We start from the raw sequence: 16,980 nt of genomic DNA on the forward strand, positions 1-16,980 counted from the left end.
CTGCCGTTCTTCTTCCTCTCCTCCTGCAGGTGCTCCAGTTCTGCTTCATACATCATCTCCTGCCGTTCTTCTTCCTCTCCTCCTGCAGGTGCTCCAGCTCTGCTTCATACATCATCTCCTGCCGTTCTTCTTCCTCTCCTCCTGCAGGTGCTCCAGCTCTGCTTCATACATCATCTCCTGCCGTTCTTCTTCCTCTCCTCCTGCAGGTGCTCCAGTTCTGCTTCATACATCATCTCCTGCCGTTCTTCTTCCTCTCCTCCTGCAGGTGCTCCAGCTCTGCTTCATACATCATCTCCTGCCGTTCTTCTTCCTCTCCTCCTGCAGGTGCTCCAGCTCTGCTTCATACATCATCTCCTGCCGTTCTTCTTCCTCTCCTCCTGCAGGTGCTCCAGCTCTGCTTCATACATCATCTCCTGCCGTTCTTCTTCCTCTCCTCCTGCAGGTGCTCCAGCTCTGCTTCATACATCATCTCCTGCGTCAGGTACTTCTCCCGTCGCATGCGGTCACTCAGACTCTTGGGCATGTCCGGGATCAGGTACGCGATGAACGACTTGACGCCGAACACCAGGTGCTGAGGAGTGAGAAACGCAGGATGAAAAAAAAACGAACGTTGTTTTTGACATTTTTTTCAGATCACAGAAAATCAACAAACATAAACTCCCTGAAGAGTCTTACAGGCTCGGTGCCATAGTGTCTACGAGGACCAAAGGACTGGTGAACCTCTAACTCTCGGCAGTATGTCAAATATGCGCAGGTCATTGCGTCCTGCTGTCTTACCTCTGACACACCTAATCGGTGTCTGACACAGATTGAGGTGAGAGGATAGGACAGACAGAGACCTATATCTCTCTCTATAGATAGATAGATATATAGATATATATATAGATATATATATAGATAGATAGATAGATAGATAGATAGATAGATAGAGAGTTACAGAGAGTTACAGAGAGACAGAGACAGATACAGCAGAGATAATTACCACAGAGACAGATACACCAGAGATAATTACCACAGAGACAGATACACCAGAGATAATTACCACAGAGACAGATACACCAGAGATAATTACCACAGAGACAGATACACCAGAGATAATTACCACAGAGACAGATACACCAGAGATAATTACCACAGAGACAGATACACCAGAGATAATTACCACAGAGACAGATACACCAGAGATAATTACCACAGAGACAGATACACCAGAGATAATTACCACAGAGACAGATACACCAGAGATAATTACCACAGAGACAGATACACCAGAGATAATTACCACAGAGACAGATACACCAGAGATAATTACCACAGAGACAGATACACCAGAGATAATTACCACAGAGACAGATACACCAGAGATAATTACCACAGAGACAGATACACCAGAGATAATTACCACAGAGACAGATACACCAGAGATAATTACCACAGAGACAGATACACCAGAGATAATTACCACAGAGACGGATCTCAGACAAAGAGAAGACGATGGCCCTCTAACCCTTTAATGTTTGCACATCTGAAGGGTCTTGATAGGTATAATCAGTGTCGATGGGACAGAGTGAGAAAGGGATTTCTGACGTACCTCGAAGACTAGGATGAAGGCCAGGTGGGCAGACAGAACGTGCCAGACAGACCAGGCTGACATACCTTGAAGTCTTGCAGCCAGGACGTGCCAGACAGACAGACAGACAGACAGACAGACAGACAGACAGACAGACAGACAGACAGACAGACAGAACAGACAGACAGACAGACAGACAGACAGAAAGCGCGTGGGTGTGCTGTCGTACCTCGAAGACGATGATGAAGGCTAGTCTTGCAGCCAGGACGTGCCAGAACTGCAGAGTGAAGTCGTATGGGACTGGGCTCCAGGGAGAGGCTCTGTAGTCTCTGTACCTGCAGTATCTACTCTGCTCCTCACTCACGTTCCAGCGTTCGCCCATGTCGAACACAGACAGACTGCTGTTCATGTAGCCTCGCAGACATCTGACAGGAAGAGAGACGGGGTGTCGGTCAGAACCGTCGACTACAAACCGAAAGTCATCAATGTCCTGTCCAATAAGCCTCCAGTAAAGTAACAGTGATCAATGTCCTGTCCAATAAGCCTCCAGTAAAGTAACAGTGATCAATGTCCTGTCCAATAAGCCTCCAGTAAAGTAACAGTGATCAATGTCCTGTCCAATAAGCCTCCAGTAAAGTAACAGTGATCAATGTCCTGTCCAATAAGCCTCCAGTAAAGTAACAGTGATCAATGTCCTGTCCAATAAGCCTACAGTAATATTGAGTCACACATTGCCCTGTACAGAATGGCACATTTACATGGTATAGGTAAAGTAAAAGGCCTATTGAAACAAGTCACCAGGGAGACTAGAATGTCCTGCTTCGTACGAAGAGACGAGAACAGACAGTAGACATAGATGACCAAAGTGGGAGTAGAGGACATAGATGACCAAAGTGGGAGCAGAGGACATAGATGACCAAAGTGGGAGTAGAGGACATAGATGACCGAAGTGGGAGCAGAGGACATAGATGACCAAAGTGGGAGTAGAGGACATAGATGACCAAAGTGGGAGTAGAGGACATAGATGACCAAAGTGGGAGTAGAGGACATAGATGACCAAAGTGGGAGTAGAGGACAAAGATGACCAAAGTGGGAGTAGAGGACATAGATGACCAAAGTGGGAGTAGAGGACATAGATGACCAAAGTGGGAGTAGAGGACATAGATGACCAAAGTGGGAGTAGAGGACATAGATGACCAAAGTGGGAGCAGAGGACATAGATGACCAAAGTGGGAGTAGAGGACATAGATGACCAAAGTGGGAGTAGAGGACATAGATGACCAAAGTGGGAGTAGAGGACATAGATGACCAAAGTGGGAGTAGAGGACATAGATGACCAAAGTGGGAGCAGAGGACATAGATGACCAAAGTGGGAGCAGAGGACATAGATGACCAAAGTGGGAGCAGAGGACATAGATGACCAAAGCGGGAGTAGAGGACATAGATGACCAAAGCGGGAGTAGAGGACATAGATGACCAAAGCGGGAGCAGAAGACATAGATGACCAAAGTGGGAGCAGAGGACATAGATGACCAAAGTGGGAGCAGAGGACATAGATGACCAAAGTGGGAGCAGAGGACATAGATGACCAAAGTGGGAGCAGAGGACATAGATGACCAAAGTGGGAGCAGAGGACATAGATGACCAAAGTGGGAGCAGAGGACATAGATGACCAAAGTGGGAGCAGAGGACATAGATAACCAAAGTGGGAGCAGAGGACATAGATGACCAAAGTGGGAGCAGAGGACATAGATGACCAAAGTGGGAGTAGAGGACATAGATGACCAAAGTGGGAGTAGAGGACATAGATGACCAAAGTGGGAGTAGAGGACATAGATGACCAAAGTGGGAGAGGAACATAGATGACCGAAGTGGGAGGACATAGATGACCAAAGTGGGAGTAGAGGACATAGATGACCAAAGCGGGAGTAGAGGACATAGATGACCAAAGTGGGAGTAGAGGACATAGATAACCAAAGTGGGAGCAGAGGACATAGATGACCAAAGTGGGAGCAGAGGACATAGATAACCAAAGTGGGAGCAGAGGACATAGATAACCAAAGTGGGAGCAGAGGACATAGATGACCAAAGTGGGAGCAGAGGACATAGATGACCAAAGTGGGAGTAGAGGATGGACCTACTCGTCCTGACGATATCCCTTGTCCACACAGGGTCCGTATCTGAACGCGTAGACGAAGCGGGGGATGTAGTCGGAGGTGATGGCGATGACGAAGGCGTTGGTGATGACAGCCAGAACGCCGATCCCCTCCAGGATACCGTGCCAGATACCTGTCAGACAGGGATAACAGGGATCAACAGCCTGTCAGACAGGGACAACAGGGATAACAGCCTGTCAGACAGGGACAACAGGGAACAACAGGGACAACAGGGAACAACAGGGAACAACAGGAACAACAGGAACAATAGGGAACAACAGGAACAACAGGGAACAACAGGGAACAACAGGGAACAACAGGAACAACAGGAACAATAGGGAACAACAGGGACAACAGGGAACAACAGGGAACATCAGGGAACAACAGGGAACAACAGGGAACAACAGGGAACAACAGGGAACAACAGGGAACAACAGGAACAACAACAAGGGAACAACAGGGAACAACAGGGGGAACAACAGGGAACAGGGAACAACAGGGAACAACAGGGAACAACAGGAACAACAGGGAACAACAGGGAACAACAGGGACCAACAGGGACAACAGGGAACAACAGGGCACAACAGGGAACAACAGGAAACAACAGGGACAACAGGGAACAACAGGGACAACAGGGAACAACAGGGAACAACAGGGACAACAGGGAACAACAGGGAACAACAGGGACAACAGGGAACAACAGGGAACAACAGGGAACAACAGGGCACAACAGGGAACAACAGGAAACAACAGGAACAACAGGGAACAACAGGGAACAACAGGGAACAACAGGGCACAACAGGGAACAACAGGAAACAACAGGGACAACAGGGAACAACAGGGACCAACAGGGACCAACAGGGAACAACAGGGACAACAGGGAACAACAGGAACAACAGGGAACAACAGGAACAACAGGGAACAACAGGGAACAACAGGGAACAACAGGGAACAACAGGGAACAACAGGAACAACAGGGACAACAGGGACAACAGGGAACAACAGGAACAACAGGGAAAAACAGGGACAACAGGGAACAACAGGGAACAACAGGGAACAACAGGGAACAACAGGGACAACAGGGACAACAGGGAACAACAGGAACAACAGGGAACAACAGGGACAACAGGGAACAACAGGGACAACAGGAACAACAGGAACAACAGGGAACAACAGGGAACAACAGGGACAACAGGGAACAACAGGAACAACAGGGACAACAGGGACAACAGGAACAACAGGGAACAACAGGGACAACAGGGACAACAGGAACAACAGGGACAACAGGGGACAACAGGGAACAACAGGGAACAACAGGGAACAACAGGAACAATAGGGAACAACAGGGACAACAAGGAACAACAGGGAACAACAGGGACAACAGGGAACAACAGGGAACAACAGGAACAACAGGAACAACAGGGAACAACAGGAACAACAGGGAACAACAGGGAACAACAGGGAACAACAGGAACAACAGGGACAACAGGGAACAACAGGGAACAACAGGGAACAACAGGAACAACAGGGACAACAGGAACAACAGGAACAACAGGGAACAACAGGGAACAACAGGGAACAACAAGGAACAACAGGGAACAACAGGGAACAACAGGGACAACAGGGAACAACAGGAACAACAGGGAACAACAGGAACAACAGGGACAACAGGGAACAACAGGGACAACAGGGAACAACAGGAACAACAGGGAACAACAGGGAACAACAGGAACAACAGGAACAACAGGGAACAACAGGGAACAACAGGGACAACAGGGACAACAGGGAACAACAGGGAACAACAGGGAACAACAGGGACAACAGGGAACAACAGGGAACAACAGGGACAACAGGGAACAACAGGAACAACAGGAACAACAGGGAACAACAGGGAACAACAGGGACAACAGGGAACAACAGGGACAACAGGGACAACAGGGAACAACAGGAACAACAGGGAACAACAGGGAACAACAGGGAACAACAGGGACAACAGGAACAACAGGGAACAACAGGGAACAACAGGGAACAACAGGGAACAACAGGGACAACAGGGAACAACAGGGAACAACAGGGAACAACAGGGACAACAGGGAACAACAGGGAACAACAGGAACAACAGGGACAACAGGGAACAACAGGGACAACAGGGACAACAGGGAACAACAGGAACAACAGGGACAACAGGGAACAACAGGGAACAACAGGGAACAACAGGGAACAACAGGGACAACAGGGAACAACAGGGACAACAGGGAACAACAGGAACAACAGGGAACAACAGGGACAACAGGGAACAACAGGAACAACAGGGACAACAGGGAACAACAGGAACAACAGGAAACAACAGGGAACAACAGGAACAACAGGGAACAACAGGGAACAACAGGGAACAACAGGGACAACAGGGAACAACAGGGAACAACAGGGAACAACAGGGAACAACAGGGAACAACAGGGAACAACAGGGAACAACAGGGACAACAGGGAACAACAGGGACAACAGGGAACAACAGCCTGTCAGACAGGGAACAACAGGAACAACAGGGACAACAGGGAACAACAGGAACAACAGGAACAACAGGGAACAACAGGGACAACAGGGACAACAGGGAACAACAGGGAACAACAGGGAACAACAGGAACAACAGGGAACAACAGGGACAACAGGGAACAACAGGGAACAACAGGAACAACAGGGAACAACAGGGACAACAGGGAACAACAGGAACAACAGGAACAACAGGGAACAACAGGGAAGAACAGGAAAAACAGGAACAACAGGGAACAACAGGAACAACAACAGGAACAACAGGGAACAACAGGGAACAACAGGGAAGCCTGTCAGACAGGGAACAACAGGGAACAACAGGAACAACAGGGAACAACAGGGAACAACAGGGAACAACAGGACAACAGGGAACAACAGGGACAACAGGGAACAACAGGGAACAACAGGGAACAACAGGGACAACAGGGAACAACAGACCTGTCAGGAACAACAGGAACAACAGGGAACAACAGGGACAACAGGGAACAACAGGGAACAACAGGAACAACAGGAACAACAGGAACAACAGGAACAACAACAGGAACAACAGGGAACAACAGGGACAACAGGAACAACAGGAACAACAGGGAACAACAGGGAACAACAGGGAACAACAGGGAACAACAGGAACAGGGAACAACAGGGAACAACAGGGAACAACAGGGAACAACAGGAACAACAGGGAACAACAGGGAACAACAGGGAACAACAGGGAACAACAGGGAACAACAGGGAACAACAGGACAACAACAGGAACAACAGGGAACAACAGGGAACAACAGGGAACAACAGGGAACAACAGGGACAACAGGGAACAACAGGGAACAACAGGGAACAACAGGAACAACAGGGAACAACAGGGAACAACAGGACAACAGGGACAACAGGAACAACAGGAACAACAGGAACAACAGGGAACAACAGGGAACAACAGGGAACAACAGGGAACAACAGGGAACAGGGAACACAGGAACAACAGGGAACAACAGGAACAACAGGGAACAACAGGGAACAACAGGGAACAACAGGGAACAACAGGAACAACAGGGACAACAGGGAACAACAGGGAACAACAGGGAACAACAGGAACAACAGGGACAACAGGGAACAACAGGGAACAACAGGAACAACAGGGAACAACAGGGAACAACAGGACAACAGGGAACAACAGGGAACAACAGGAACAACAGGAACAACAGGGACAACAGGAACAACAGGGACAACAGGGAACAACAGGAACAACAGGGAACAACAGGAACAACAGGGACAACAGGGAACAACAGGAACAACAGGAACAACAGGGAACAACAGGAACAACAGGGAACAACAGGGAACAACAGGGAACAACAGGGAACAACAGGGAACAACAGGAACAACAGGAACAACAGGGAACAACAGGGAACAACAGGGAACAACAGCCTGTCAGACAGGGAACAACAGGGAACAACAGGGAACAACAGGGAACAACAGGGAACAACAGGGAACAACAGGGAACAACAGGGAACAACAGGGAACAACAGCCTGTCACACAGGGAACAACAGGGAACAACAGGGAACAACAGGGAACAACAGACTAACAACAGGGAACAACAGGGAACAACAGGGAACAACAGGGAACAACAGGGAACAACAGGGAACAACAGGGAACAACAGGGACAACAGGGAACAACAGGGACAACAGGGAACAACAGGGAACAACAGGGAACAACAGGGAACAACAGGGACAACAGGGACAACAGGGAACAACAGGGAACAACAGGAACAACAGGGACAACAGGGAACAACAGGGAACAACAGGGACAACAGGGAACAACAGGGAACAACAGGGAACAACAGGGAACAACAGGGAACAACAGGGAACAACAGGGACAACAGGGACAACAGGGACAACAGGGAACAACAGGGAACAACAGGAACAACAGGGAACAACAGGGAACAACAGGAACAACAGGGACAACAGGGACAACAACAACAGGGACAACAGGGAACAACAGGAACAACAGGGAACAACAGGGAACAACAGGGAACAACAGGGAACAACAGGGAACAACAGGGAACAACAGGGAACAACAGGGAACAACAGGGAACAACAGGAACAACAGGGACAACAGGGAACAACAGGGAACAACAGGGAACAACAGGGAACAACAGGAACAACAGGAACAACAGGGACAACAGGACAACAGGGAACAACAGGGAACAACAGGAACAACAGGGAACAACAGGGAACAACAGGGACAACAGGGAACAACAGGGAACAACAGGAACAACAGGAACAACAGGGAACAAACAAGGGACAACAGGGACAACAGGGAACAACAGGGAACAACAGGGAACAACAGGGAACAACAGGGAACAACAGGGAACAACAGGGAACAACAGGGACAACAGGGAACAACAGGAACAACAGGGACAACAGGGAACAACAGGGGAACAACAGGGAACAACAGGGAACAACAGGGAACAACAGGGAACAACAGGGAACAACAGGGAACAACAGGGAACAACAGGGAACAACAGGGAACAACAGGGAACAACAGGGACAACAGGAACAACAGGGAACAACAGGGAACAACAGGGAACAACAGGGAACAACAGGGAACAACAGGGAACAACAGGGAACAACAGGGAACAACAGGGAACAACAGGGAACAACAGGGAACAACAGGGGGAACAACAACAACAGGGAACAACAGGGAACAACAGGGAACAACAGGAACAACAGGGAACAACAGGGAACAACAGGGAACAACAGGGAACAACAGGGAACAACAACAACAGGAACAACAGGGAACAACAGGGAACAACAGGGAACAACAGGGGGAACAACAGGGGGAACAACAGGGAACAACAGGAACAACAGGAACAACAGGGAACAACAGGGAACAACAGGGAACAACAGGGAACAACAGGGACAACAGGAACAACAGGGGAACAACAGGGAACAACAGGGAACAACAGGGAACAACAGGGAACAACAGGGAACAACAGGGAACAACAGGGAACAACAGGGAACAACAGGGAGGGACAACAGGAACAACAGGGAACAACAACAACAGGGAACAACAGGGAACAACAGGGAACAACAGGGAGGGACAACAGGAACAACAGGGAACAACAGGGAACAACAGGGAACAACAGGGACAGGGAACAACAGGGAACAACAACAGGGAACAACAGGAACAACAGGGAACAACAGGGAACAACAGGGAACAACAGGGACAACAGGGAACAACAGGGAACAACAGGGAACAACAGGGAACAACAGGGAACAACAGGGACAACAGGGAACAACAGGGAACAACAGGGAACAACAGGGAACAACAGGGAACAACAGGGAACAACAGGGAACAACAGGGACAACAGCCTGTCAGACAGGGAACAACAGGGAACAACAGGGAACAACAGGGAACAACAGGAACAACAGGGAACAACAGGGACAACAGGGAACAACAGGGAACAACAGGAACAACAGGGAACAACAGGGAACAACAGGGAACAACAGGGAACAACAGGGGAACAACAGGAACAACAGGGAACAACAGGGAACAACAGGGAACAACAGGGAACAACAGGGAACAACAGGGAACAACAGGGACAACAGGGACAGGGAACAACAGGAACAACAGGGAACAACAGGAACAACAGGGAACAACAGGGAACAACAGGGAACAACAGGGAACAACAGGGAACAACAGGGAACAACAGGGAACAACAGGGGAACAACAGGGAACAACAGGAACAACAGGGAACAACAGGGAACAACAGGGAACAACAGGGACAACAGGAACAACAGGAACAACAGGAACAACAACAACAGGGGGAACAACAGGGAACAACAGGGGAACAACAGGGAACAACAGGGACAACAGGGAACAACAGGGACAACAGGGAACAACAGGGAACAACAGGGGGAACAACAGGGAACAACAGGGAACAACAGGACAACAGGGAACAACAGGAACAACAGGAACAACAGGGAACAACAGGGAACAACAGGAACAACAGGGAACAACAGGGAACAACAGGGAACAACAGGGAACAACAGGGGGAGGAACAACAGGGAACAACAGGGAACAACAGGAACAACAGGGAACAACAGGGAACAACAGGGAACAACAGGAACAACAGGGACAACAGGGAACAACAGGGAACAACAGGAACAACAGGGAACAACAACAGGGAACAACAGGAACAACAGGGAACAACAGGGAACAACAGGGAACAACAGGGAGGGAACAACAGGGGGAACAACAGGGAACAACAGGGAACAACAGGGAACAACAGGGAACAACAGGGGGAACAACAGGGAACAACAGGGAACAGGGAACAACAGGGAACAACAGGAACAACAACAACAGGGAACAACAGGGAACAACAGGGAACAACAGGAACAACAGGGAACAACAGGGAACAACAGGGGGAACAACAGGGAACAACAGGGAACAACAGGGAACAACAGGGAACAACAGGGGGAACAACAGGGAACAACAGGGACAACAGGGAACAACAGGGAACAACACAGGGAACAACAGGGGAACAACAGGGAACAACAGGGAACAACAGGGAACAACAGGGACAACAGGGAACAACAGGGGAACAACAGGGAACAACAGGGAACAACAGGAACAACAGGGAACAACAGGAACAACAGGGAACAACAACAAGGGAACAACAGGGAACAACAGGGACAACAGGGAACAACAGGGAACAACAGGAACAACAGGGAACAACAGGGAACAACAGGGAACAACAGGGACAACAGGAACAACAGGGAACAACAGGGAACAACAGGGAACAACAGGAACAACAGGGAACAACAGGAACAACAGGGAACAACAGGGAACAACAGGAACAACAGGAACAACAGGGAACAACAGGGAACAACAGGAACAACAGGAACAACAGGAACAACAGGGAACAACAGGAACAACAGGGAACAACAGGAACAACAGGAACAACAGGGGGAACAACAGGGAACAACAGGGAACAACAGGGAACAACAGGAACAACAGCAACAACAGGAACAACAGGGACAACAGGAACAACAGGGAACAACAGGGAACAACAGGGAACAACAGGGAACAACAGGAACAACAGGGACATCACTACAGCTGGTCCGCAGAGAAACTCAGAAAAAGGGCTCAAGAGCAAAATGGTAGGAAATGGCATTTTCCGACTTGGGCTTTGGCTCCTAACTACGCTAATGTGTATGTGGGTTACATGGAGAAACAGTCCATTTTCAATCCTCTCCAAAATGTTTTCTTGCCTAACATCAGTATGTGGAAACGGTATATTGATGATATTTGTGTTCTATGGAGGAGTGATGCCAAACAGCTCCAGGCGCTCCATGCTTTTCTAAACTCCTGTTCTGAGCATCTGAGATTTACTATGCAATCTGACACACGTCAAATCAGTTTCCTTGATCTTCTGATCTTGTGTGAAGATAATGTTCTATATCTTTACAGGAAGTCTACTGATCGTAACAGTTCGTTGAGGGCTGATAGTTGTCACCCACTTCCCTTGAAAAACAGTTTTGTCGAATCAAAAGAGTTTGCAAAAACCAAATGAGATTTTCGACAGAAATATTGGCTGAGACCCAAAGAAAATTCAAGGAGAGGGGGTACAAAAATGACCAGATTAATAATACCGCCGTTGAGAAAATTTAAAACAAAACATGACCCTTTTTCAAGGTCAGTCTCCGCAAAAATAAGCATTCTTGCGTTCTAACTACCCGCTATTCAAAGCGCTCTGAACAAATCAAGGGAATCGTTCACAAACACATTGGCCCATTCTAAGATCCAATGATGGTCTGAAAACACATTACCGAGGCTGTCTCTTGGTCGTATTCTCCTCACTCGGGGCAGAAACCTCAGTGATCAGCTGGTAAACTCTGATTTACCACCCCAAGACATCCCTGTATTTGCGCCTCTACTGGATGGAAACTACAAATGCAACGGTTGTGCTCAACAATGGCACTGACACATGAGTCATCCTGCAGCCATTATTATACCCGGATGAAGACAGCTTGTCTGTCTAAACGTTTAAAAAAATAAATCTAAACTCCTAGAGTGCTGCTTTCCTTTATTTTTATACATATATATTTGTTTTACGTGTTCCACTCCGCCTGACAGCACCTCGACAAAATAGGTGTGCGTTTCTTTCGTCATCCCCGACTTGGGATTTGAACCAGCAACCTTTCGATTGCAGGCCCGCTACCTACCGGTTCAACAGAGTTTTCAGTACTACTGACCTATGTCTGTGGCTCTGGCAGGCATGGGCCTCCTCCACTGAGTGACAAACTTGTAGGCATCCAGACGGATCTCAATGATGTTGTTGAGCAGAGCCAGGAGAGGAGCCAATGGGAACGCAGCTACAAAGATGGTGATGAAACCAAACTGGAGAACTGAGGAGGGAAGGGGGGGGAGGAGGAAGAAGAAGGAAGTGGTTGTGGTCGGGTTTTGAACATCCTGTGGTGAGTGGGCCTCAGTAGAAGTCCTCTGTAGCACACAGTGACCTCAGTAGAAGTCCTCTGTAGAACACAGTGACCTCAGTAGAAGTCCTCTGTAGAACACAGTGACCTCAGTAGAAGTCCTCTGTAGAACACAGTGACCTCAGTAGAAGTCCTCAGTAGAACACAGTGACCTCAGTAGAAGTCCTCTGTAGAACACAGTGACCTCAGTAGAAGTCCTCTGTAGAACACTGTGACCTCAGTAGAAGTCCTCTGTAGAACACAGTGACCTCAGTAGAAGTCCTCTGTAGAACACAGTGACCTCAGTAGAAGTCCTCTGTAGAACACAGTGACCTCAGTAGAAGTCCTCTGTAGAACACAGTGACCTCAGTAGAAGTCCTCTGTAGAACACAGTGACCTCAGTAGAAGTCCTCTGTAGAACACAGTGACCTCAGTAGAAGTCCTCTGTAGAACACAGTGACCTCAGTAGAAGTCCTCTGTAGAACACAGTGACCTCAGTAGAAGTCCTCTGTAGAACACAGTGACCTCAGTAGAAGTCCTCTGTAGAACACAGTGACCTCAGTAGAAGTCCTCTGTAGAACACAGTCAGTAGAACACAGTGACCTCAGTAGAAGTCCTCTGTAGAACACAGTGACCTCAGTAGAAGTCCTCTGTAGAACACAGTGACCTCAGTAGAAGTCCTCTGTAGAACACAGTGACCTCAGTAGAAGTCCTCTGTAGAACACAGTGACCTCAGTAGAAGTCCTCAGTAGAACACAGTGACCTCCGTAGAAGTCCTCTGTAGAACACAGTGACCTCAGTAGAAGTCCTCTGTAGAACACAGTGACCTCAGTAGAAGTCCTCAGTAGAACACAGTGACCTCAGTAGAAGTCCCCAGTAGAACACAGTGACCTCAGTAGAAGTCCTCTGTAGAACACAGTGACCCCAGTAGAAGTCCTCTGTAGAACACAGTGACCTCTGTAGAAGTCCTCTGTAGAACACAGTGACCTCAGTAGAAGTCCTCTGTAGAACACAGTGACCTCAGTAGAAGTCCTCTGTAGAACACAGTGACCTCAGTAGAAGTCCTCTGTAGAACACAGTGACCTCAGTAGAAGTCCTCTGTAGAACACAGTGACCTCAGTAGAAGTCCTCAGTAGAACACAGTGACCTCAGTAGAAGTCCTCTGTAGAACACAGTGACCTCAGTAGAAGTCCTCTGTAGAACACAGTGACCTCAGTAGAAGTCCTCTGTAGAACACAGTGACCTCAGTAGAAGTCCTCTGTAGAACACAGTGACCTCAGTAGAAGTCCTCTGTAGAACACAGTGACCTCAGTAGAAGTCCTCTGTAGAACACAGTGACCTCAGTAGAAGTCCTCTGTAGAACACAGTGACCTCAGTAGAAGTCCTCTGTAGAACACAGTGACCTCAGTAGAAGTCCTCTGTAGAACACAGTGACCTCAGTAGAAGTCCTCAGTAGAACACAGTGACCTCAGTAGAAGGCTAACTGAATACAGGCGCAAGGCCTGTAGGTAACTGATTGAACCAACCACATTTTTATTGATTTAAAAAAACAAAAACATAAAAACATCACAGAACCATCATTGGAATAAGCGTTGTCCTCTGGGCTTTGTACTCTGTATCTGCAAATGATTGTTATTTAAACAGGGAAGTTCATTGAGATCAAAGGTCTTTGACAAGGTGACATAAATAGCTGAAATATCTTACCCATCTCCAGGTACTCATCCACCAGTCCATGGTAACATAACTAATATGTCTGACCCATCTCCAGGTACTCATCCACCAGTCCATGGTAACATAACTAATATGTCTGACCCATCTCCAGGTACTCATCCACCAGTCCATGGTAACATAACTAATATGTCTGACCCATCTCCAGGTACTCATCCACCAGTCCATGGTAACATAACTAATATGTCTTACCCATCTCCAGGTACTCATCCACCAGTCCGTGGTAACATAACTAATATGTCTGACCCATCTCCAGGTACTCATCCACCAGTCCATGGTAACATAACTAATATGTCTGACCCATCTCCAGGTACTCATCCACCAGTCCATGGTAACATAACTAATATGTCTGACCCATCTCCAGGTACTCATCCACCAGTCCATGGTAACATAACTAATATGTCTGACCCATCTCCAGGTACTCATCCACCAGTCCATGGTAACATAACTAATATGTCTGACCCATCTCCAGGTACTCATCCACCAGTCCATGGTAACATAACTAATATGTCTTACCCATCTCCAGGTACTCATCCACCAGTCCGTGGTAACATAACTAATATGTCTGACCCATCTCCAGGTACTCATCCACCAGTCCATGGTAACATAACTAATATGTCTGACCCATCTCCAGGTACTCATTCACCAGTCCATGGTAACATAACTAATATGTCTGACCCATCTCCAGGTACTCATCCACCAGTCCATGGTAACATAACTAATATGTCTGACCCATCTCCAGGTACTCATCCACCAGTCCATGGTAACATAACTAATATGTCTTTACCCATCTCCAGGTACTCATCCACCAGTCCATGGTAACATAACTAATATGTCTTACCCATCTCCAGGTACTCATCCACCAGTCCATGGTAACATAACTAATATGTCTTACCCATCTCCAGGTACTCATCCACCAGTCCATGGTAACATAACTAATATGTCTTACCCATCTCCAGGTACTCATCCACCAGTCCATGGTAACATAACTAATATGTCTTACCCATCTCCAGGTACTCATCCACCAGTCCATGGTAACATAACTAATATGTCTTTACCCATCTCCAGGTACTCATCCACCAGTCCATGGTAACATAACTAATATGTCTTACCCATCTCCAGGTACTCATCCACCAGTCCATGGTAACATAACTAATATGTCTGACCCATCTCCAGGTACTCATCCACCAGTCCATGGTAACATAACTAATATGTCTGACCCATCTCCAGGTACTCATCCACCAGTCCATGGTAACATAACTAATATGTCTGACCCATCTCCAGGTACTCATCCACCAGTCCATGGTAACATAACTAATATGTCTTACCCATCTCCAGGTACTCATCCACCAGTCCATGGTAACATAACTAATATGTCTGACCCATCTCCAGGTACTCATCCACCAGTCCATGGTAACATAACTAATATTTCTTACCCATCTCCAGGTACTCATCCACCAGTCCGTGGTAACATAACTAATATGTCTGACCCATCTCCAGGTACTCATCCACCAGTCCATGGTAACATAACTAATATGTCTTACCCATCTCCAGGTACTCATCCACCAGTCCATGGTAACATAACTAATATGTCTGACCCATCTCCAGGTACTCATCCACCAGTCCATGGTAACATAACTAATATGTCTGACCCATCTCCAGGTACTCATCCACCAGTCCGTGGTAACATAACTAATATGTCTTACCCATCTCCAGGTATTCATCCACCAGTCCATGGTAACATAGCTAATATGTCTTACCCATCTCCAGGTACTCATCCACCAGTCCATGGTAACATAGCTAATATTTCTTACCCATCTCCAGGTACTCATCCACCAGTCCATGGTAACATAACTAATATGTCTTACCCATCTCCAGGTACTCATCCACCAGTCCATGGTAACATAACTAATATGTCTTACCCATCTCCAGGTACTCATCCACCAGTCCATGGTAACATAACTAATATGTCTTACCCATCTCCAGGTACTCATCCACCAGTCCATGGTAACATAACTAATATGTCTTACCCATCTCCAGGTACTCATCCACCAGTCCATGGTAACATAACTAATATGTCTTACCCATCTCCAGGTACTCATCCACCAGTCCATGGTAACATAACTAATATGTCTTTACCCATCTCCAGGTACTCATCCACCAGTCCATGGTAACATAACTAATATGTCTTACCCATCTCCAGGTACTCATCCACCAGTCCATGGTAACATAACTAATATGTCTGACCCATCTCCAGGTACTCATCCACCAGTCCATGGTAACATAACTAATATGTCTGACCCATCTCCAGGTACTCATCCACCAGTCCATGGTAACATAACTAATATGTCTTACCCATCTCCAGGTACTCATCCACCAGTCCATGGTAACATAACTAATATGTCTTACCCATCTCCAGGTACTCATCCACCAGTCCATGGTAACATAACTAATATGTCTGACCCATCTCCAGGTACTCATCCACCAGTCCATGGTAACATAA

The 16,980-nt window shown here is 47.6% G+C and overlaps 1 protein-coding gene across 1 annotated transcript in view; it reads right to left on the reverse strand.

The window, feature by feature from the left end:
- Positions 1-256: 256 nt before the first annotated feature.
- The window catches only part of LOC118378909 (anoctamin-3-like), a 120,712-nt gene continuing 103,988 nt past the window's right edge, over positions 257-16,980 (reverse strand). Inside the window, exons 22-25 of the mRNA XM_052467048.1 lie at positions 12,531-12,683; positions 3,712-3,859; positions 1,800-1,995; positions 257-571 (exon numbers count right to left, since the gene is read on the reverse strand). Coding sequence (XP_052323008.1) covers positions 407-571; positions 1,800-1,995; positions 3,712-3,859; positions 12,531-12,683 — 662 coding nt within the window. The 3' untranslated portion in view covers positions 257-406. The remainder of the gene's footprint in view (positions 572-1,799; positions 1,996-3,711; positions 3,860-12,530; positions 12,684-16,980) is intronic.

The sequence above is a fragment of the Oncorhynchus keta genome, chromosome 17, assembly GCF_023373465.1.
Source record: "Oncorhynchus keta strain PuntledgeMale-10-30-2019 chromosome 17, Oket_V2, whole genome shotgun sequence".
NCBI classification, from domain to species: Eukaryota; Metazoa; Chordata; class Actinopteri; order Salmoniformes; family Salmonidae; genus Oncorhynchus; species Oncorhynchus keta.